Source organism: Gracilinanus agilis, chromosome 2 (assembly GCF_016433145.1).
Source record: "Gracilinanus agilis isolate LMUSP501 chromosome 2, AgileGrace, whole genome shotgun sequence".
NCBI lineage: Eukaryota > Metazoa > Chordata > Mammalia > Didelphimorphia > Didelphidae > Gracilinanus > Gracilinanus agilis.
The window spans coordinates 573,126,430-573,149,762 of NC_058131.1; the positions used below are offsets into that span (position 1 = coordinate 573,126,430).

Consider the following 23,333-nt stretch of genomic DNA (forward strand, 5'->3'; position numbering starts at 1 on the left):
GTGTTTCTCTCTTGCCCTTTCTTTCTCCCTCCAATTTCTTCTCTCCCTATCTCCTCCTTCGGTGTTTCTTCTCTCTCCACACACACTTACTGATATATACATCTATCTCTACACATATACATCTATCTATTTATCTATCTGTCTGTCTATCTGTTCTGTCTGTCTGTCTGTCCATCTGTCTAGAATCCAGAGACTTTAGTTCTCCTCCTTCCATAAAGCTGTAAGCCACAAGGCAGTTGGGCCAATTTCAGAACGGCATCTTTGCCCCTCTTCTTCCAAGTCCCCGGGTCCTGACTCTCCTTCTCTCTTCTCCGTTATTTTAAAAGTCAAGCCTGAGGGTGCTCGGGAACTCCCTCTCCAAGACCTTCCCGAAGAGGGAAGGAGAGGTCCAAAGAGCTCCGCGGCTCTCTGGGACTGCGGGAGCTTAGGGAGTTCTAGGGGCCCGCCGGCCTCAGTTCAAAGAGTGGAAGGAGGGCGGGAGGGGGGCGGCAGCGGCGCTGCCGGGGATGTCCGGCCGAATAAAGCGCTGGTTGGGTCTTTTGTTCCCCAGACTGGGCCTCCGGAGAGAGGGGGTTGGGGAGGAGGGGGGAGGGGACAGGGTGGCTAGAGGGGAAAGGGGGAGGGAAGAGGGGAGGGAGTGGAGGCAGTGGGAGGAGAGAGTGGGCCAGCAGCGGGTGGGGAGCGTGTGCTCCGAGCGCTCAGAGCGAGATGCTGACAGATCGCTCCTCTATGTGCAAGATGGCGCAAGCGCCGCGTCCCCTGCAGCTCCAACGCTCCTAGGCAGCGGCATGCGGCCCCAGCCTCCAGCCGCCCGGGCTCGGCCGCGGCCCGGGCCCCGATCTCGGTCCCGACGCCGTCCCAGAGGGGCATAGTGAGAACACTAACGGGCCCGGAGCAGAGCGGAGAAAAGCAGAGCAGAGCGCCCCATGGCTCCGCCGCGCCCCGCGCTCCTGCGCCCCCGCTTCTGGCTTCTGCTGCTTCGGCTGCTGCTGCTGCAGCTCGTTCTCGGAAGCGGTGAGTGTCAGGGCAGGGACAGGGGCCGGGGCTGGGGTAGGGGCAGTGGGGAGGCGGGGCCGGGTGGGCAGCGGCCCCGGGACCGAAACTAGATGGGGCGGAGTCGGAGAGGTAAGGATCCCCGAGTGAAAGGAGACGGAGCCCGAAGTGAAGGGAGATGGAGAAGGGTGAGCCCCGGAAGGGGATGAAACCCGGAGTGAAGGGAGATGGAGCGGGGATGGAGTCCAGAGTGAGGGGAGAGAAAGCGGGAGTGGACCCCGGGAAGGAATGGTGCCTGTAGTGAAGGGAGACGGAGCGAGGATGGACCCGTAGAGAGGTTGGAGACGGAATTGGGGGAGATAGAACGAGGATGGAGCCCAAGAGGGGATGGAACCCAGAGTGAAGGGAGATGGAACGAGGATGGACCATCGCGGGAAAGGACGGAATCTGGGGTACAAGGACACGAAACGGGGATGAAAACCGGAGTGAAGGGAGATGGAGTGGCGATGTATTAGAGTCTGAGAGCAGATGGAGCCCAGAGAGAAGGGAAATAAATACAGGTGAAGGGGGCGAAGCAGAGTCTGAGAGGTAACCCAGCCCAGAGGGAAGGGTGAAAGAAAGAGCAGAATCCTTAAAGGTTCCCGATCCTGGAGTGAACGAAGACTGCTAGCCCAGAAAAGAGAGTGAAAGGAAACTCAGCCAAGAGTTAGGGGGTTTCAAGCAGGATGGAAATGGGGGAAATTGAAGGAAACGAAAGAAGCCAGAAAAAGACGAGTCTCTGAGTAAGGGGAGATCATATTGGGATTAAGCAACTAGTGTGTGGGCAACTGAGTGCCATCGGAGAGATGGAACAGAGCGGGGACCAGGGATCTGTCAGAAGAGGAGTCCTTCAGTGTAGGACTAGGCGTGGAACTGAGACGCGGCATCTGGTCTGAGTGAGAAATAAAGCTAAGAGGCGGTCTTGGAGGATCCCGGGAAGAGATGTTACGGGTTAGTACTCTCCTATAGAGAGTACAGGCAAGCACTATTACTTTCCCACCCATTCAAAAGTGCGCCGAGGCACAAACGTTCCTATATACATACATACATACAAAACGCTCACACATACAGAATGCCTCCACACAGGCACGCTCGCTCTGGCGCTGGGCCGGGCTTCCCAACACTCTGTGGCCAGGACTAAGTCAACAGTCCCTGTCTGGCTTGCCAAAATGGACCAGATCTCTGTTCCCTGCTCCCATCCTCATTGGGCTTCTAAAGTGTGCCCTGAATTCGTCTCCTTTTCTCTGGGGTTCCTGGTTATCCTCTCTTAACAACAGACAGGTCTCCCTCTCCTGGAGTCACCTAAGAAACTTCATCCGCCCCAGTGGTGGTTGGAGAGATGTTGGACAGAGGCTAGAGAAGGCTGTGTAAGGAATTGAAAATAGGCTGCTTCATCCCAGTACACTATTATTGAAGAAGTTGATACTTTCGTTTACTTCCCTCCTTGAAAGTAGCTCACGTTCTGGGATGGGTGATGCTACACCCTTGGGGAGAGCAATCCTCTCGGCTCCTCCGTGGGTGCGTTTTGCTCCGAGGCTGATTAGCGGGCTCTCTAAGCCCCATGCTTCCTCCCTCAGTTGCCCTCCGGGTCAGCAGTCAGCTATCAGTCTCAGTCAGCCAGTGCCAGAGGGAACTGGTCTCCGTGAGGTCACAAAGGGAATAAGCTGGGGGTGGGTAGGGTGGAGAACGGGGTTTGGCTCCGAATCTCAGGCTGCTTTTGTATGGCTCGTAATGGGTCCGGGAGGAAATCCCCCGTCTATCCCCCTCCGGAGAAAGTTGAGTTGTTTGTGGTGCACAAAAAGCCAAGCAGGCAGTTGGGAAGGAGATTGAGAAACTGAACTTTCAGGGGTCTGGGACCAGAACCAGCTTTCCCTCTCAAAATCTCACTTTCTAGTTCACGCCCCTTCTCCCTTTCTCTCTTCTTCTTCTCCTCCTCCCCCCCCCCCCCGTCCCCCTTCCTCCTTTCTGCTCTACCATCTAGTTCAACCTCCTGATTTTACAAAAAAAATAACTGAGTTCCCTAAATTCTCCCAAAGATACCGAGAAAAGCAGCAGAGTCCGAATTCAAACTCCAATCTTCCGAATGGGAAAACAAGTAGTCTCTGCAGCCTCTTGGCAGGAGGGAGCAAGTTCAAAGGACTTTCCCTCTTTTTTAAAAAATGGATTTGGGTTGACCTAGGGTGATAGAGAGGAAAAGGAGAATTTCTTTTCTCCTACAATACATTTCAGTCCAGCATACTTTAATACAGCGGAAAGACCTCAGAATAGGGAGTAGGTCACAGAGTCAGGGTAAAATCAAAACCAGGCATATGGTCTCCCTGGGTATTGGGCACTGTGTCCTTCATTCCGGGGTGGGAAAGGGCAAAAAATGCCCCATAGATAAAACCCTGGACCTGGAATCAGGAAGACTCGAGTTCAAATTCCTCCTTAGTCACGTACTGTGTGAACCTGAGAAAGTCATTTAACCTCTGGCTGCTTCAGTCTCCTCCTCAATAAACTGGGAGATAATAAAAAGCCTACTTCCTGAAGCCCTTGTGAGGATAAAATGAGATATTTGTAAAGTGCTTTGCAAACCTTAAAGTTCAATATAAATGCTAACTAGTGTTATTATTGGTGGTGGGGAGGGGGGCGGTCTTTAGGCAGTAATGATGTCTAAGCAAAATTAAAGGAACTTATGTCTCTTTTATTAAAAAATGCTTGGGGGCAGGCTGGGTGGCTCATTGGATTGAGAGCCAGGCCTAGAGATGGGAGGTCCTAGGTTCAAATCTGGCCTCAGACACTTCCTAGCTGTGTGACCCTGGGCAAGTCACTTGATCCCCATTGCCTAGTCCTTACTCTTCTTCTCCCTCTCCTCCTCCTCCAAAACTCTTGCCTTCCATTTTAGAATCAATATTAATATACTAATATACATTAGTGCTAAGGCAGAAGAGTGGTAATGGTAGATAATAGGGGTCAAGTGACTTGCCCAGGGTCACACATCTGAAAGAGTCTGAGAGGCCAGATTTGAACCCTGGATCTCCCATCTCTGGTCCTGGCTCTTAATCCACTGAGCCACCCAGCTGCCCCACCCTCACCGCTCTTCTGCCTTGGAATACATCATATTGATTCTAAGACAGAAGGTAAGGGTTTAAAAAAAAAAAAAAACACTGTCTTAGAATCAGTACTAACTCAAATTAGCTGCCCCAAACTTAACATTTAAGTTTCCCTTCAGACCTAATTCGCCATGATTCTGATAGTAAAACATTTTTTTAATAAAAATAAAATAATTTAATTCAAAAGGCAGCATGGGATAAGCAAGTTGAGAGCTGGGCTTCTAAGTCAGAAAGACCTGGAATTCAAGTCTGGATTTTGACATTTAATGACTCTCCGACCCCAGGCAAGTCACTTAATCTTTCAGTACCCTCAGGCAACTCTGAGACTGTAAATTGAAGGGAAGGTGCAGGTTTGCTTTGCTTGAGTCTGGGCACTCTCTCCCTACCCTAATGAAATCCTAGTTCTATTACAAAGAAAACAGAATAAGAGATGAGCAAGAATCCTAGGCAATTCTTCACGTTTCCCTGAGATCTGGCTTCTTGCACATTAACTGACTTCTGCTCTAGGCTCAGATTTACTCTGGGTTTAGGTGATTTGCTGATGAAGGAAGGGAAGAAATCATTATTATGCCTTACTTTGTATTTGTACTTTTATCTATTACTGAAAGTAACTCATGGGGCAATTGGGTGGCTCAGTGGATAGTCAGGTCTAGAGATGGGAAGTCCTGGGTTCAAATTTGGCTCCAGACACTTCTAGCTTTGTGTCCCGGGGCAGATCACTCCATTACCTAGCCCTTACCATTCTTCTCTCTTAGAACCAATACTTACTGATTCTAAGATAGAAGGCAAAGGTTTAGAAAGAAAGTAACTCACTCAGGTGGATATGTGAAAGGTAGACTAAGGTGTTAGGTAGTATCCCATTTGACAGATGAGGAAATTGAGACACGGTGCAGTTAAATTCATTCATTTGGCAAACATTGATGAAATGCCTATATGCCAAGTTTCTCTCTCCTACTGACACTGAACAGGGTTGCTGATAAAGGGAGCTGGCACAAAAAAAGATCAGTTTGGGATGGGGCTCAGGATTGGGGGGAAATTGCAAAATCCCCTAAAGAGATGTGGACCATATTCCTTGGAGATGTCTCAGAATGAGAAAGACTCCAGACTCTCCATTTGAGTTGCAGCAACCCAAAGGCAAAGGGATGGACAAGATCAATCAATGAATAAACCAGCCTCTATTAATGTGACAGACTATTTTGTGCGAGGCGCCATATTTATTTGGTTACATACTATGTGCATTTGGAGGCACGAGTTCCTGATGGCCATACATGACAAGGGGCTAACCCAGATGTCTTATGAAGAGGATTTGTATGCGTTCATATGATCCTACCTCCATGAATTCCTGACACTGACGCTCCTTTTCTCATTTCCCTGTGTTGGTCCAGACCTAGGTCACTCCACAGAGTTGGCATTCACTGTGGAACCAAGCGACGAGATTGTTGTACCTGAGCGGTCCGTAGTGCTGGGCTGCCGAGCAGAAGGTACACCACCCATCCGGGTCACCTGGAGGAAGAATGGAGTGGAACTTCCAGAGAGTACCCACGCCCTTGTGCTGGCCAATGGTTCGCTGCTCCTCCCTAGCTTCCGGCCAGATAGAGGAACTGGTCTTTCTGACGAGGGAGACTATGACTGTGTGGCCCAGAATCGATTTGGGCTGGTGGTCAGCCGAAAAGCCCGAATCCAGGCCGCAAGTAAGTGAAGATTCTCTCCATCTCTTTCTGTCTCGGTCTTTCTCTTTCTCTGCTCTTTTTCTGTCTCTATTTCTTTCTCTTTCTGTCAGACTCTGTCTCTCTCCTGCCCTCCCTCATCCCTTGACTCTCAGGGGCATGATGATGACTTTGAATTCTCTGAGGTCATCAGGTCTTTGGATAGCCATATTTCTTTCTTTTTTCTTTTTTTTTTTTTTAAGTTTCCAAAACCTTCTTTCTCAGAACTGACACCAAATATCAGTGCTCAAAGCCAGAAGAAGGGTAAGGGTAAGGCAAATGAGGTTAAGTGATTTGCCTAGGATCTCACAGCTACAAGTATCTGAGGCCAAATTTGAACCCAGAACCTCCCCATTTCTAGGCCTGGCTTTCTATCTACTGAACCACTGAGCTTCTTCCATCCTTTCTAATAGAGCCCTACTACAGAGAAGGGACAAAAACTCTGAAAGTTGAAAGATGCAGCTGACCTCACGTTGCCCAACTTCTAGGGTGCCATTTATAATAGCATCCTAGGACCAGAGCCATTAGAAAAGAAAGAGGGAGGAGGAATAATGTCAGCTTAATGATTTTTTTAAACCCTTAACTTCTGTGTATTGGCTCTTAGGTGGAAGAGTGGTAAGGGTAGGCAATGGGGGTCAAGTGACCTGCCCAGGGTCACACAGCTGGGAAGTGTCTGAGGCCAGATTTGAACCTAGGACCTCCTGTCTCTAGGTCTGACTTTCAATCCACTGAGCTAACCAGCTGCCCCCTTAATGATTTTTTTCTTATCTACCCATATTCCAATTTCTTTCTTATCCTGAAGGGATTTTTATACCCTTATTAGAATCCTTAAGAGGCAACACAGTGCAATGAATAAGGAATTTTGAGTGAAAAAGACTTGGATTCAAGTTCTCCCTTGGATGCTTAAATCCAACTCACTCACAAGTCAAGACATCACCCCATGATGTCAGTGGCCTTCTTTGAAAATGAAAAACAAATAACAGCATGGGCTTAACCTCTCAGCCCTCCCCACCCCCACCCCCCAAGTCTCTAAGATGATATGTTAGAAGCAGTATGGTAGAATTTGTAGAAAGATCACTAGGTCTAGAGTCAAAGGACTTGGGTTCAAGTCCTACCTCTGAATGCTTACATGCTGTGCGATCTTAGACAAGTTACTTAACCTTCCTGGGATTTAGTTTCCTCATCTGTAAAATGGTGGTGGGGAGAGTGGACTGTTTGCCTTCTGAGTTCTCTTCCTGCTCTAGATCTATGATTTTGTGGTTACAGACAAGTTACTGACCTGCTTTTCCACATTAGGAATTCTCTTTACTGACGAAGATATATCCCCCCTCCCAAATCAGATTTCTTTCTGCCTCAGATCACCTCCATTTAAAGTGAGGCTGAAAAAGCACTGATAGGAGAGAGTCCAATGAGCCACTCTACTCCATGTAAATCTTAGAAGGAAAGAACTCTAAACTGTGCTGGAAAAGCACATTTCAGGTCGTTGATAGACTTCTGTCATGGGCAGCTAGATGGCTTAGTGGATTGAGATCCAAGCCTGGAGACAGGAAGTTTTGAGTTCAAATTTGACCTCAGACACTTCCTGTGTGTGTGTGACTCCAGCAGGCAAGTCACTTACCAACAATTACCTGGTCCTTACCATTCCTTTGACTTGGAACTCTTAGTGTGGATTCTAAAACAGAAGGTTAGGGTTAAAAAAAATAATAAAACTTTATCAAAGTCACTGATTCTTGCCCTAGTTAGAGAGGGAGGAGATAGAATAGAATCCTGAGCTTCTAAAGATGAATTAGGCCACCTAAGGCGACTGTCTGCCCTTCCCAGGGCAATACAAGAGGAGAATAGCTTTTGGTGTTAAAGAATTGGATTCTTGGCTAGAAATCCATCTTGTTCAACTCCTCCCTTTAACGGCAAACAGGAAAAAGAACAGGAACTTGAAGACAGGAGAAACCCCTCTTCTTTACTTGACTCCCCAGTGTCTGAACTGGAGGGAAGGACTGAATGACTTCTGGAATCTCACTACCCCTCCTCCAACAGGGTCCCGGATTCTCCGACATAAATCCCAGGTGTTTATATATAGATAACCACATACATATTCTTCTATAAATGGTAATACCTTCAAGATGTTTAGTTTTCTCAAACTCATAACAATGTGAGAAACCGAGCTTCACTACAGGCTGGCCAGCCCTTGATTTTGGCCTGGTTAACCCTTTCTGGTCTAGTTTAGCTGTGCGATTATCTTCAGATTGCTACAGCCTAGACTGTTGGTGTCCACTCTCTTCCACACAAGACACAGATTCACTTGGGGATGGGAAAGGGCAGGGAGCACATCCCAGGAAGCCAAGTAGCTAGATCCTCTTTTCTATCATACTTTTGGCCAGTTCTCTAGCAGTTCCTCCCCCCCCCCAAGAAACATCAAAAGCCAGTCAGCTTCCAGGGACTTCTCATTCCATTAATTGCTCTCCTTCCTGCCAATGATGTAGGTTTTCTTACTCACCAGTATGCCTTTCTGAAAAGGTGCCATGAGCTCTCTCTCTCCCACAGCCCACTCCCTGCTCCGTAGGCTCCCAATACCTGATCCAGTAAAAGCCCATGCTAGTAATCATTGGGTACATGTGTCAAGCTGTGTCTCAACTCTTCAGCTCACTCTCACTCAGGGACTTGGACAGGTAGAAAATGTTCTTCTGCATGTCACTCCCTTGGCTGTCCCTCTGGGACCAGGCATTCTGCCCTTGAGGGAGTGACCTGTCATGACAGGCTAAAATCACCAGGAATTCATCTTGGTCCCAAGTACCCAGGCATCCATCTGTTTGTTTGTTGTTATTATTCTGGGGCTGCTTTTTAGTTTCCTCGATGCCTTTTGTTTTTATACCGCATTTATTTTCTTTTTCTCCAGTAATATTTTATTGTATTTTTCCCAGTTAGATGTTATCACATTTATTTTCATAAATAGTCCTCCTTAAGCCTCATGGAGACGGCCTTTCTTCATAGTAAAGATTTTTAAGTTCAACAAAACAATTAGCACATTGACCACATTTGACAGCATCCCAGGTGTCCATTTGTTCAGGGTTCAGTGAGCTCGGGGCTCTTGGAACTTAAGGGTCCTGCTGTACTCATGCTCTCAGAATCTCGTGTTAATTCCAAGATTAGGTGGTTCTCTGGTCTCCTGGCGCTGGTCAGAATATTACTGTGGGCTCATGGTTCAACGGATATTGATATATTGAAATGTAATCTTGGCTTGCCAAGAGCAGTAATGACTAATGTAAGTAAAGTTTCAAGCCTAGAATCTTCCTTAATTCCACTTTCTTTCCCCTCACTTCTGACAACCTTTTCCCCTTTCAGGGAAGGGAAATCAGATGATAGTTAATGAAACTGAGCCACAGAGAAATGAAATGACTTCTCTCCGATCTCACAAGTAAATAGTGACAGACCGGGTCTAGAACCTAAGTCTTCTCGGCCTCCTCCCTGCTAGATGGGGACTGAAGGTTGGGTTTCTAGGCCAGAGCACCATTCCCACTCCTGCCTCCTTTGCAGGATTTTTATCCTTTTCATAAACACTAATCATGAATATCCTTCTAGGATCTCCTCTGGGTTCTCCTCTTTTCTTTCCTGGGATGCATATTCCTTTTTTTTTAAGGTCATAGTTTCCCTTAGCATTCTGGAGAAGCCAAGACGGGCTCCATCTGAAAATAATGATTTTAAGTGAAATAATGGGAAACAAATTACATTAAAATATAGTTATCTATAGTATAAAAACAAGTTTTGGATTCTCCATTTAGAGCCCTCATTCTCACTTGGTGATCTCATCAGCTCCCCTGGGTTCAATTATCAACCCTTATGTGGATAATTCCCAGATCTTTATAGCTAACCCTGGTCTCTCCTGTGCACCAGTTGGCATTACCAGCTGCCTTTCTGCCTCAAACTGGATGCCCGAAACATCCAGATATATTCAAAGCAGAACTCATTGTCTTTCTCCCTAAATGCATTCTTCTTCCAAACTTCCTGTTATTACCAAGGGTGCCCTTCTCCTCCTAGTCACCCAGGCTCCTAACCTTAATGTCATCAACTTCTCACTCATGTTCCACTAAATTCAATCTGTTTCCCAATCTTGACATTTCTATATTCATAACATTTCTGGTACGTGACCACAAATACATGACTCTTTAGAATATTTTCCATGGTTACATGATTCATGTTCTTTCCCTCCCCTCCTCCCACCCCCCTCCCATAGCCAGTGAGCAATTCCACTGGGTTTTACATATGTCACTGATCAAGACAATATATTTATATTAATATATCAATACAAAATAATATTTCCATATTATTACTATTTGCACTAGGTTGCTCCTTTGGAGTCTACATCCCCAACCATGTCCCCATCGACCCATGTGGTCAAGAAGTTGTCTTTCTTCTGTGTTTCTGCTCCCACAGTTTAAAATGAATTTCTAAAGCACAGGTCCAGGATATGATGGCATCAACTCCAGAGCCAACTGTTAAATTTCATTGTGGCCATTTACCCCTCAGAAGTCTGAAAATGTAAGCTCAAGGCTCAAATTATTGTTTTGTTGATCGTCTTGACTTAAAAATGGATTCATAATGTAGATTAATATCTAAAGTGTGTCCTGCCTTTTCAGAGATGCAAATGTTAAACATTTACCAACATACTACAGAAGAAAGCAAAGAAAGCAAAGTCGTGCATCACCCTCTCCAATGAAATAAACTCCAGTGGCTCCCTATTGCCTCCAGGATCAAATATAAAGTCCTCTGTCATTTAAAGCTCTTCACAACTCTTCTTGAGCCTTTAGACTGCTTATACTTTATTCCATGCTGTGAAGGCAGTGTCCAGTCTAAGACCCAGCTATCTTGACCTGCTTGCTGTTCTTTGTCCATTACAGCCCATTTCCCCTTTCTGTTTGCATAAGCTATGCTCCATGCCTGCCTGAAATGTCTTATATCTCCTTCCTGTCACCTTAGTTTCCCAGGTTTTCTACAAAACTCAGTTCAAATCTTATATTCTGCAAGAGGCTTTTCCTCATCCTCCCAGCTGATGATGCCTTCCCCTTTCAGATTACCTTCCATCTACTCTGTGTGTCTCTTCCTTCCCCTTTCTCTCTCTCTCTCTCTCTCTCTCTCTCTCTCTCTCTCTCTCTCCTCAGATCTATCACATGTACCTTGTATATAATTTTCGTCATTACAATGTGAATTCCTTGAGGGTTTTTGCTTTTATCTCAGTATCTCCAGCAGTTAAACACAATGTCGGGGAGCCAGAATGTTTAGGGGTTTATCAGAAGGAGGTCTGAAGGTTTGTCACCACTGTAGGTCATTCCTGATCACCAAAAATAGGCATTACTGGTAAGGCTGGGTAAAGCCGATTTGGAAACCTGAAGAAAAATATTCTCAAGTCTTGATGTATGGAGTGAACTGACTGATCATGAAACAGCCAAGAAAGCACACATTTGGAAAAGAGTTTTGTCTCCTGCTTGAAGCACAGCTGAGCAGAGCATTCATTTCTTTAGCTTGCCACTCTAGGGGCAGAGGTCACCTCTGAGAAAGAAGCTCCCACCTACCCCCTCTAAACTCCTACACATCTGCTTCTCCTTCCCACCCACCTGCTTCCCACTAGAATGGAAAGGGAATGCCATTGCCTGCCTGGTCCCATTGGGGCCTGAAGAACAGGCATGTTGGCTCAAGTAGAATGCCAGGTTTCATTAATTCTCTGTGTGTGCTCATGATTGTCTCCGTGTCTGCCTGGGTGCGTGTGTGTGTGTGTGTGTGTGTGTGTGTGTGTGTGTGTGTGTGTGTGAGAGAGAGACAGAGACAGATAAGAAAAGAGAAAAATTTCTCATCTTCCTGTTTGGGGGCACAAATGGTGGGAACGAAAACTCCTTACCTCCCCCCAATCCACCTTATCTCTTATTACTCACAGGGCACAGTGAATGAGTGTTAGCTCATTGGGAGTAAGAATTGCTGAATTCTTTCTACTCAACACAATATAGAAGCCACTTGACAAATGTCCTCTTCCTCCTCTCTCCCACTTATCTACCGTCCCTGGAAAATCATTGGGAGCCCTTAGGATCCTGGCTGCCCCTTCCTCCTGCGTTCATTAGTAGTTGACTCAGTAGTGGGGAACAGAAATGGGGTCTGTTCTCTGTGTTTGGGTTTAGATGTGCTGGTGACTTCTTTTCATGATTTTAGGGGGCTATGAATTGGGGGTGCTTAGTTGCTATTGCCTGGTTCCGTGGTCTCTTGCTTGCTCCCATTTTCCCCTTAGCCAGAGAACCATGTGTCTTCATTCCATTTTTCCAACTGGGGTCTCACCCCCCCCCCAACAGCCCCCAAGCGATTTGAATTTAGAAGTGGAACTCCCCCCTGGTTCCCACACCTTAGTTCTCCAGCCAGCCAGATGGCCTCTTGAATACAATGTGCAAATCTTCTCCTTTCCTAGTTCCTTCCATTGTTCACTTCTGGGTCTGCTCTGGGAATGTTGGCCAGTGAAAGGCAGAGGCATTTGGAGCCTGCAAGTGAAACTTGCCTCCCCTCCTCAGTGCCCCCCCATCCCCCATCCCTCCCCTCCCATCTTTCCCTCTGCTCCACCCCCAAGGAGAAGGGATTTTTTTTATCCTACTCCCGTTTGCCTTCCTTTCTCTCTTGTGTCATTTGGGGGATTGGGAGTGGGAATGGAGAGGTTTTCCCCTGGGTCAAAGTGGGGGAAATTGACATTTCCCCCGTCCCGTGAGGGAGACTCTTTTTGCCCACTCCTAGAGAGAAGATTGTCAGAAGAAAACAGCACAGAATTTCTTCTCTCAGGGCATTCTCGATTGAAATATGCCAGAAACTTTGCTGGTCCTTTGTGAGGTTGGTTCTTTGGCATGGTTACAGTGTGTTTCATTCTGCTGAGACAACGAGTGTGCCTGTGCGTGCGTGCGTGCGTGCGTGCGTGCGTGCGTGTGTGTGTGTGTGTGTGTGTGTGTTGAGAGAGAGAGAGAGAGAGAGAGAGAGGAGAGAATGTGAGAGAGACAGAGACAGAGAGAAATCGAGCAGCATTGGGTAGATCTATACAGCAAATCAGATCCATTGGTGAGTGTAAACACAAATGCCCACCTGGTCAGACCTGCTTTCTCCATAGCCCTAGAGAAGAACCGAGGAATAAGTTCACCAAGCCACATTGCCAAGCCAGGGAGAATGAACTGATTGACAGTGAGGATTAATTATGTTGAATTTGCTTATTTTTTAGATCAGGAATAGACCTCTAAGGTTCTTAGAAGGCATATCCCAGCCAGCTAGGAACAGAAGCGACCAGTGCCCTGGATTTCTTCTTATTGAGACATCTTATGATCCTGGGCTCTGGATTCAGTTTTACAAATCTGTCAAATGGAAAGTTCCTCTTGGCTATTCGCTAAATTCAAGATGCAGATAAAGATCTAGAGCTGAAGGGGACCTCAAGGCAACCTAGATCAACCTCTTCCTACTACCTTATTTTCCAGATGAGGAAATTGAGACTTAAAAAGGCTAAATGGCTTGCCTAAAGTCACACCTCTTTACCTCTCCAATCTTCCAGAAGACCCTTTCTAGATTAATAGATGTAGAGCTTACAGAAGTGATCTTACCAAACACTAAGCCCTATCCCATCATTTTCCAGATGAAGAAACTCAGGTCCAATTAGCTAGTTTGCCCAAGGTTACAGGGCTCTAAGTCTTTGAAATGGGATCTGAACCCAGGTTTTCCTGACTCCAAATCTAAGCCTTTACAATGCAGAGACTACACCATGATACCTCTCTCTTACCTCTTCCCTGTCATCCTTATACCCAGACTAAAAGCTAAAGAACTAAAATAAAGAACATTCTTTATTATATCAAATGATTCTATTGGAAGTGGGAAGGGAATTCGGGGGTGGGGTGGGATTTAGGTGACGTAAAAACAAAGGAAATCAATAAAATTTACTTTTTAAAGGAGCTAAGGAGAGAGGGAGGGAGGGAGGGAGGGAGAGAGAGAGAGAGAGAGAGAGAGAGAGAGAGAGAGAGAGAGAGTCATCACATGCACATGATGGCATGGAACTTTTAGCTGGTTCTTGATAAGTGGAGAGGAATAGGGGACTGAAATGAGCAAAGGGGAAGAGAATTTGAAAAGCATAAAGGGGACTGGATTTTTACTAGAGGGAAGGGGAAATTGCTTGTAAATGAATGGTGGGAAATAAGGCTGACTTGAGAGGTAGTACCTTAAAAGCTAGACTGAGGAGTTCAGAATTGATGCCAATGAGAAAAGGAAAAGTTTCAACTTTCAACCGAGGGATCTCTCCTTTTTTACTTTCTCAATTAAAAATCCTTTTCTTATTCCTTTCCCCTTTTGCCTACCCAGATAGGCCCATTTAAGGCTTTTGATATGTAGTGCCTGCCTTTGTCTATCCCTGAACTCTGTATCTGTATCTGCCCCAGTCCCAAACTCAGTGGAGGAAAGGATACAGGGGGGAATTTAGGTGACATAAAAACAAAGGAAATCAATTAAAATTCATTTTTAAAGTGAGATAATTTTGCAGTGAGATTGTGACTGCTTGCTAATTGGAGAGTGAGTTTGTGTTCACTCACAAAAGAGATGACTGGAGGCTTGTTTTTTGAGAAGAGGTTAAGAAGTAACCTTTATAAATAAGAGGGGACCTGGGTAGACATGGGAATGTTTCTAAAGCTAAGGTGTGTGAGTCCAAGAAAGTTCATTGATGAGTTGAGAGTGGATGTATAGGACAAACTTTTTGGTATATAATATCTAGCTCTGAAGGACTCTAGAAGTCAGGAAACATTATATACCCTGTTTTCTTCCTGTTCTCTATTTTTCTAGCCCTCCATTCGGCCCACTAAATCAGTTCCTTCCTTCCTTTGTTCCTTCGTTCTTTCCTTCCTTTCTTCCATCCTTCCTCCCTTTCTTCCATCCTTCCTCCCTCCCTCCCTCCTTTTTCTTCCTTCCTTCTCCCTCCCAGCCCTTCTTTTCTTCCTTCTTTGTTTTTTCTTCCTTACTATGTCTTCCATTCTTTATCCTACTCTTCCCCCTCTTTATGCCTCTCTCCCTTTTCCTTCTCTCTTCTCTATTTATCTTCCTATTCTACTTCTCCTTCAGTTTGAATCATGGAATACTAGAGTTGGTGTGGAATTTAGGGGCCATCTAATCTAAATCCAGCTCTCAAAAAAATAAAGCCCTTTACAGCTATGTAGGAATTCCTATCTCTGCTAGACTCCAAAGGATGCTGAGCCCTTCTATTTCGGAAGTTAGGAGGAAAGTGCAAGAAGAAAGGTTGAACTTGAAACTGGAAGCCATATAGATTGGCCTAGTATCACTATGGGTGCCTAGGCCTTCCTAAGGTTGAAAAAGGCAGAGTCTGCTCCCTCCCCCATGGCATCTTCTTGGGTCAGAAACGGGTCTCTTTGGCCCAGGGCCCTGACTGCCCAGTGCTGACCCAAGGCTGGAGGCTGCTTCAGGAATGCAGGTGTTAGGTTGCTTCACAGATGAAAGTACTGATAATGGGCAGGAACTGGACTTTCTGGTCTGGGCTGCTGATGTTGGGGCCATTGGAATGTGTGGAAAACTAGCTGCAAGTCCCAGGGACCTGGGGTCTGGAGGAGGAGAAAGAAGGGGGGAGGAAGAGAGAGAGAGAGAGAGAGAGAGAGAGAGAGAGAGAGAGAGATAGAGAGAGAGAGAGAGAGAGAGAGAGAAGGAGAGACGGAGAGAGGCAGAGAGGGAGGGAGCTCTCACTGAACAGATGCAAGGATAGTCCATCCTAGTCTGGCCTATGCCTTCCAGGTGCTTTTGATCTTGCTCAGATGTAGATATGCCTAGAGGCACCCAATAGCATAGATAATTTGGAAACCCACAGTCCCTCAGTGGCCAGAATGTATCCCTAAGCACCCCCAGAGCATGAAGGATAGCATCCATTAGTAGTAGTTCTTAGCCTTTTTTGTATCATGAACCCCACTTTCAGGCTGATGAAGTCTATAGACTCCTCCAAAGAATAATGTTTTTAAATGTAATCACTAAAATACATGGAATTACAAAGAAAGCCAAATGTAGTGTGGCATACTATTNAGAGAGAGAGAGAGAGAGAGAGAGAGAGAGAGAGAGAGAAGTGGGGAAAGAGGACAGAGACAGAGAAACAGACCACCTAGCAAGTTGAAGGAGGGGGCAGACCACCATGAGAGAAAGAAGCTCCTTCCCTTTGATGTTTTCTGGTTGTAGTTCACTATTGGAAAACTCTAAAATGAAGTATCCTCAGGCCTTTTGGAGGTCAGCCCTCCCCAATTCTGAGTCTTAAGACTAAAGTCTGGAAAAGTAAGGAAACATCTCTTGACCTTAACATTCTCCGATGTTACTTTGTTCCTTGTCAATAGCACTTTCTTCTCATTTGGGTCAAAAACTTCTTCACTGCCAGGCAGATAGGTGGCTCAGTGGATTGAGAGCAAAGCCTAGAGACAGGAGGTCCTGGATTCAAATCTAGCTTCCACTTTCTAGCTGTGCAACCCTGAGCAAGTCACTTAACCACCCATTGCCTAGTCTTCTGCCTTGGAACCAATTGGTTCCAAGGCAGAAGGTAAGTGTTTGAAAAGAAAAAATGACACAAAAAGAAACTTCTTCACCATATCTAGTCTTGAACCCTTCCAAATACATAGTATACGTCCAAGACAGCTTTGTATTCTAGGATCATGGCTATGGAGCTGGAAGGGATCTCAGAGACTACCTTGTCTAAGCCACTTACCTTATGGTTGTATGTGTCACATGTGATGTCTTTCCTAAAATAGCACAACTAAGAGGGATGAATGAAAGAATGAATGCTTGACTTGAGGATGCCACTCTTTTTCCAATGTGCTCCTGTCCCCTTCCCTCTCACAGCTACACAAGTCTAGCCAGAAGGAGGAATGAATGAATGCTTAATGAACTCAAAATCTACATTATGTTATAGTGGGAGCATTTCAGAGTGCAAGGAGAGGGGAGAAGACTTTCTGAGATGACCCCTTCATAACTTCTCCATCCTTCTTACCAAAGTTCTGCCATAATATAGGCTCAGCCTCTCCAAGTCCCAGAAAGGTAACTCAGAGAAGTTTCTGTGCAGATCCTGAGGGTGGAGAAATACTCTCCCCCCCCACCCCACACACACACACATACACACACTGGAAACTTCAGGCTTACACTGACCTCCTAAAGTAATTGGAGGTCATAGATTTAGAATTTCTTTTGTGTTCAGTTATATCTGACTCTGGTGTTTTCTTGGCAAAGATACTGGAGTGGTTTGCCATTTCCTTCTACGAGCAAACAAGATTAAGTGACTTGCCCAGGGTCATACAGCTAGTAAGTATCTGAGGCTGGATTTGAATTTATGGTGAGTCTTCCTAATTCCAAACCCAGTGCTCTGTCCACTGTGGCACCTAGCTGTCCCTGGAAGGGACTTTAGAAGTTATCGAATCCAACTTTCTCATTTTACAGATAAGGAAACAGAAAATAAAATGACTGCTTTTGGATGAAGTAGCAGGGTCAGAATTTGAACCCCGATCCTCCCCTTTCAAATCCAACTTACTGTTCCATCTAGTTTCTTATTTTTCCTTCCCAGTGCTTCTGTGAGGAGGCTTTAGTAGAGAGTCTGTGCCTTCAAGTTACTATTATTGCTATTGCCCTCAGTCGGTCTATGAAGGCTCTGCGTTGATGGGGTTGTACAGTGCTAGTTTAAGAGGTCTCCGTTCCCGTGATGGGTGCTACTGTATCGCCCCAAACTAAGAGGAGTGTTCCAATTAGTCTGGCTGCCAACCGCCCGCAGGTAAGGGGAGGGGTAGCCCGAGACTTAAGGTTGTATCCCCAGGGCTGAGTGAAATGCCCCCCTTCTCTCTTCCCCTTTGAGTTCCCTGCATAATGATGCTGATTGCTCCGCCACTGTCACAATTAGTTAGTCATTGTTTGAAAATTCAGAACAAATCAAAGGAAAGGAACTAGCTTGCCTTGGGGCGGGGTAAGGAGGGGGGCGCTGCTTTCTCCCTGGAGGTGTGTGGGGGAAGATAAGTGGGGGCTAGGGAGGAATGAAACTGAAGTTGCCCCTCCCCTCCCCCTTGCAATCCCGCCTCCCCTAAAAGGGTGCGAGATTAGGAGCTGGTTCCCCACTTATCGCTCAGATCCTCGACCGGAGACTAGGGCAACCCAAGGGCGACGGGCTGCGCGGGGCTGGGGGAAACTTCTACCTAGGAAACTTCAAGTTAGGCCTAACTTGAACACTAACAATGGGCGGGGAAGCCTAGGCAACGTGGTAACCCGAGCAACTAGCTCTCTCCACTGGGAAGGCGGGGGTCACTTGCTCCGGCGGAGGGGCGGGGAAGAGGCCTCGAAGGAAGTCCCAAGCGACTGAGGACTGGCCCAGTCCACGGCACTGGAAGCCCAGGGCTTCTGGATATCAAGGGCCCAACGAGTGTGACCCGGAGAACCTCCGAGCCAAACAGCTCTAACACTGGGCGAGTCTAGGCAACTCCGCGCAGTCTCGTCCCGGCCCTAGCCCCATTTCCAAGCCAGGGCGGCCGGGGGTTCTAGGCTCTGCCCGGGCACCCAGGCCCTGATCTGTGCCCACCGAGCTGACTCTCTAAATGCCTTTGTTTCCGAGGCAGCTAATCTCTGAGACACGTGACAGGGCCCGGCTGCTCCCGCCTGGGACTGCAAACCGGTGGCCCCTGTGAGTCAAAGTCACCCTCAGAGCTTCCCCCTGTTCGCCAGCGCAGCCTTGCAAGACCCTATCCCTAGCCCTGTGGGTGTTGTGACTGGCTGTGCTTCCGGCTCGGAGCTGACGGGTTTGAGTATACCCGAGCTCCAACTTAATCGCAAATCTGGCCCCATCTCCATTTCTATCCTCATTTCGGAAGTTAGTCCTCATAGAGTCACCCCCCATCCCATTCCAGAGGCTAAATTAAAAACAAAAACAAAGTGTCAATTTTGTGTGTAGTCGAGATCGAGGGGAGGGAGCTGGGCTCTTGACACCCTGGGGCTGGTAGCCAGAGGGGACTTAGCTGTGGGGCAGGGTCCCCAAATAGTAAAAGCTCAGAGCTGAGAATCGGAACATTTTATAGTTCTAGTTCAGTTCCAGTTTGCTTGTTAAAACACGTTTATTAAAAGCCCACTGCTTTCAGATCCCTGTTAGGCTCTTGGGGATGGTTAACGAAGTTTAGCCAAGATAGAGTTACCTGCCCTCATGGAATTTGCTACGTCTGGTAAGAGGACAAGACACAAACATAAGCAATAAATAATATAAATAAATAGGAGGGAGCAGACAAAGTCTATTTTGAGGTGGCACAGGCCCCAGTTTTTTGCTTAGCCATCCTCCCATTCCCCTTTAGAAAACGAAGGAGGGGGCAGCTGGGCAGATCAGTGGATTGATAGCCAGGCCCAGAGATGGAAGGTCCTGGGTTCAAATGTGGCTTCATACATTTCCTAGCTGGGTGACCCTGGGCAAGTCATTTAATCCCCATTGCCTAGCCCTTATAGCTCTTTCTTCTTCTTAGAACCTTAGAACCAAGGCAGAAGGTAAGGTTTTTTGTTTGTTTGTTTTTTGTTTTGTAATGCACAACAAGTTTTTGTCCTTATCTGTGTCCCAGAGACAAATCTGGTTTCTTTATGTATTCTCTATATCTCCTTACCCAAAGGGTGATGTTATTATTATCATTTTCATATCAAGACATTTCTAGATAGGAATCCAGGTCTCTGGTTAGGAGTGAGGGACTGGTTAGAGATATAAAAAGGGGCAGCCTATCAGGCTTTGAGATAGTGGAGTCATTCTGAGGTGGCTTGGGTACAGCTGGGCCCTGAGACAGGAGACTGGAATGGGATAGCATATAGAACTTGAGAAAAACATGGCAGACCTACCTAGTCCATTGTAGTTTGGACTATTGGGAGTGAGTGATGCTGAGGTTTCAATTAAATTTTACAAACAATTGGTCACGAAAGAGTATGATTTACTACCATATAGCTAGAGTCCCTCCCCTCAAAGAGTTTATAATTAGGTTGGGAGTGGGAAGAGAGTAAGCTATTGTCATGTTTTAGTCCTCAGCAAATGTTAAGCTTTTTCTGGGCTGAGACCAATGGATATTGCTTTTTTGTTTTTGTATTTTTGTCTTTTGTGTCTGCAGTTCCTAGTAGGGCCTTGTATACCACAGACGATAAATATTTCTTGATTTGAATTACTGTTATACATTCTATGAAAATATCTCCGAGGCACAAACAAGAACTATGAATTGAAAGAAAAGAAAGATCACTTCTGATCTAGGGAAGGGGGAAAAAAATTAAGGAAGACCTTAAGGGAAAGGTGGCATTTGAGCAGAACTCCAAAGACTCCAGGTGTTTCAACTGGCAGGAACTGGGGAGGGAAGGCCCTTCTAGGCCGTGGGAATGGTATGATTTGACTGGGGAGAAGACTCAAACACCAAAACTGGAAGGGAATTTAGAGATAATCTAATCCAACTCTCTGATTTTCTAGATAAGGATACTGAGGCCTAGAAAGGTGACTTTTCCCCTTGCCAGTTCTTCTAGTCTGTGCCTCACTTCAGCACAAATCACTTTTTAAAACAGGATTTCCAATTCAGCTCTTCCCTTCGTTTGCCTCGCATATTTCTGTGCTCTGTCTAGCAGGCGGTTCGCCCTCCCTCCTTTTCTGCTATTGGGCTCAGGAAGCATTTCTCCCTCCACGATTCGAACTGCCAGGGCTCTTTTTTGATTTAATGTTTGAAGTTCAAAGTTTTGCAAACAAACAATCAGCCTGCTCCTTTGTTGCGTTCCTCTTTCCTTTGTCGCTTGGGCTCTCGGTTCCTCTCCTCCCAGCTCTGCTGCTCTCTAGCCTAGGCAGACGTCCAGGGGGAGAGAGTGGGGCTCGGGCTATTCGGGCGTCATACTCGGGCCGGGGCCGGAGTTTTAGGATTCAGTTGAACCTTTTCTTGGCCCTCCTGACTGTAGAGACTGGGGACGTGGGCGCTAGAAGCCCCCAGCCCCAAGCACCGAGCTCATTACAATCCAGTTTCTTTGTGCAGTGGGGGATTTGCAATTGTAAGCAGGCTGGGCCTGGGGGCGGGGGGGGGGGGGGAAGGGGAGGGAAGAGAGAGAGGGCTGGGAGCTGGGAAAGGAGCTCTTTGCAGAAAATTAATTCCCTCCCGGCCTGGATGCTCCCCGCACCGCGCCCCCCTCCCCCCACTCAAAAGCACACAGCACCAGCACACTCCCAGTTCTGGGCTGCGCTCTCCGAGGATCCGGGACAAGTAGTGGGGGATACTCAGAGGATTGGGGGCAGTGAGGACGGGCCAGTGGAAATCCAGAGATATGTTTTTAGGGGAAGTGGAAGGGAATCTTCCCGGTTGGGGTCACCCCCACCAGAATGGGGTGTTCAGGCAGTGACGAGCTGTGCCCCTTCCTCTCACCCCCTCCCCTCTCTCTTCCCTTCCTCCAGCCCCAATCTACTATCGTCGACTGGATCCGGGGGTTGGGTAAGGGTGGGGAAAGCAATGAAAGAAAGCCGCGGCTTCTTCTAGAGGCTCCTCGGTGGAATCAATGTGCATTCAATTAACCCCCGCGCCGCGCAGTCTCCACGGATCGGCCGGGAACAGACGCTTTCAAGTGTCGCAGCTATAAAGTCAAAGCGGCGGGGGCTGCTGGGGGTGGGGGCGGGAAAGTGAGTGCGTGTGTGTAAATAGAGATGTGTGTGTGTGTGTGTGTGTGTGTGTGTGTGTGTGTGTGTGTGTGTGTGTGTGTGTGAGAGAGAGAGAGAGACAGAGACAGAGACAGAGACAGAGACAGACAGAGACAGAGAGACAGAAAGACAGAGACAGAGTGAGACAGAGACAGACAGAGACAGAGAGACCGGGAGAGACAGGGAGACAGAAAGACAGAGACAGAGTGACAGAGAGAGACCGAGGGAGGAACAAGAACATTAACTGCCTTTGCCTGGGAGATTTAAAAGCATCCAGGCAACTTATGCAGCAATGTGAGCTGCTTTGCATGGGGGAGGCAGGGACCAGAGGAGCCACTTTCTACTCTAAAAATGAGCCCTTTCTTCCAGATAGAAATCTGGGCACTGGTCTCCGAAATACACTCTTCCGCCCTCTACCCAGCTCAGCCCTAAGCACTGTAACAAGGAAAGGCAGGTAGAGGCAGAGAGGGGTTGGAGGGGATCTCAGGTACATTGAGGGAGAGTTGTGCTAACAGTGCTATAGATCATGGAATATTAGGGAGGGAGATGGTCAAAAGGTTGTTTTGTTGTTGTTTTTTTTAAACAAATATCTCCTGGAAAGTAGTTCCAGGAAAGAATTCCATTTCCTAGAGGTTGGAAAAGTATTGTCACCTCATAGGTCCAATTAATTGCTAAATAACCCTCACAACAGTGCTAAGTAGAGAACTCACTGAGACCTTAAAAATATTTAGAGGGGACAGCTAGATGGCTCAGTGGACTGGGAGCCAGGCAGGGAGACTGGGTTCAAATATGGCCTCAGCCACTTTCTAGCAGTGTGACCCTTGGCAAGTCACTTAACCATAGTTGCCTTGACGTTAATATGTTTCTGCCTTGGAACCAATACTTAGTACTGATTATAAAACAGAAAATAAGGGTTTAAATTTATTATTATTTTTTTAAGGCTGGCTTAGCCACATAATGTTGGATCTGGAAGAAGTAATAGGATCATAGATTAAAGGGGCTGAAGACTCTAGTCATAGGACCTAGGTTCAAATCTTGCCTCTGGACATTTACTATCTATGTGAACTTGGGCAAGTCACAATTTTCCGGAAGTAGTTAAGTTTCTTCAACTGCAAAATGTTGAGGTTGGACAACCTGTCCTCTGAGGTCTCTTCCAGCTCTAAATCTGTGTTCCTACGATTTTTACGGAAGTTATTTCATCTAGGTAACATAAGTGGCAAGGACCCAGCAAATTCTTCTAACTCCCAAACCAGGGTTTTTTCCACTAACCCTGCTGGAAGAAAACAAATATTTGTTAGGTGCACTATGCTAAGCACTTTACAAATATTATTTCATTTGATCCTGACAACAACCTGGGAGGTAATTGCTATTATTATCATCCCCATTTACTGTTGAGGAAATTGTGGCATAAAGTTTAAGTGACTTACCCAGGATTACTCCACTAAATATCTATGGCTGGATTTGAACTCAGATCTGCCTGACAACGTCTTATTCCCTGTACTACCTACTTGCCCCTGTTAAGGCCTTTTGGGCCAGAGTAATTGTTATACTCCAAGACAGTGATGAAGTCATTCCTTAACTCTTTCTTCTTCAAGTTAAAAAGTTCCTCTTCTTTTAGCCTTACTTTTCACAAGTACCCCACTTTAAAGAGGGGTAACCCAAACTAGACTTAATGCTAAGACAGTGTTATTCAGAGTGCATCAGAAGGATTGATTCCCTGGTTTTTCACGTCATATTTCTTTGACCACATCATATCACATTTTCCACAGTGACTTTTTATTGATGACACATTCCATTTGTGGTAAACTAGGAATCCCAGATCTCCTT

The 23,333-nt window shown here is 46.5% G+C and overlaps 1 protein-coding gene across 1 annotated transcript in view; it reads left to right on the top strand.

Moving 5' to 3' along the window:
* Positions 1-926: 926 nt before the first annotated feature.
* IGDCC3 (immunoglobulin superfamily DCC subclass member 3) overlaps positions 927-23,333 on the top strand; it is a 72,324-nt gene continuing 49,917 nt past the window's right edge. Inside the window, exons 1-2 of the mRNA XM_044660117.1 lie at positions 927-1,014; positions 5,510-5,815. Of these exons, the coding sequence (XP_044516052.1) occupies positions 927-1,014; positions 5,510-5,815 (394 nt within the window). The remainder of the gene's footprint in view (positions 1,015-5,509; positions 5,816-23,333) is intronic.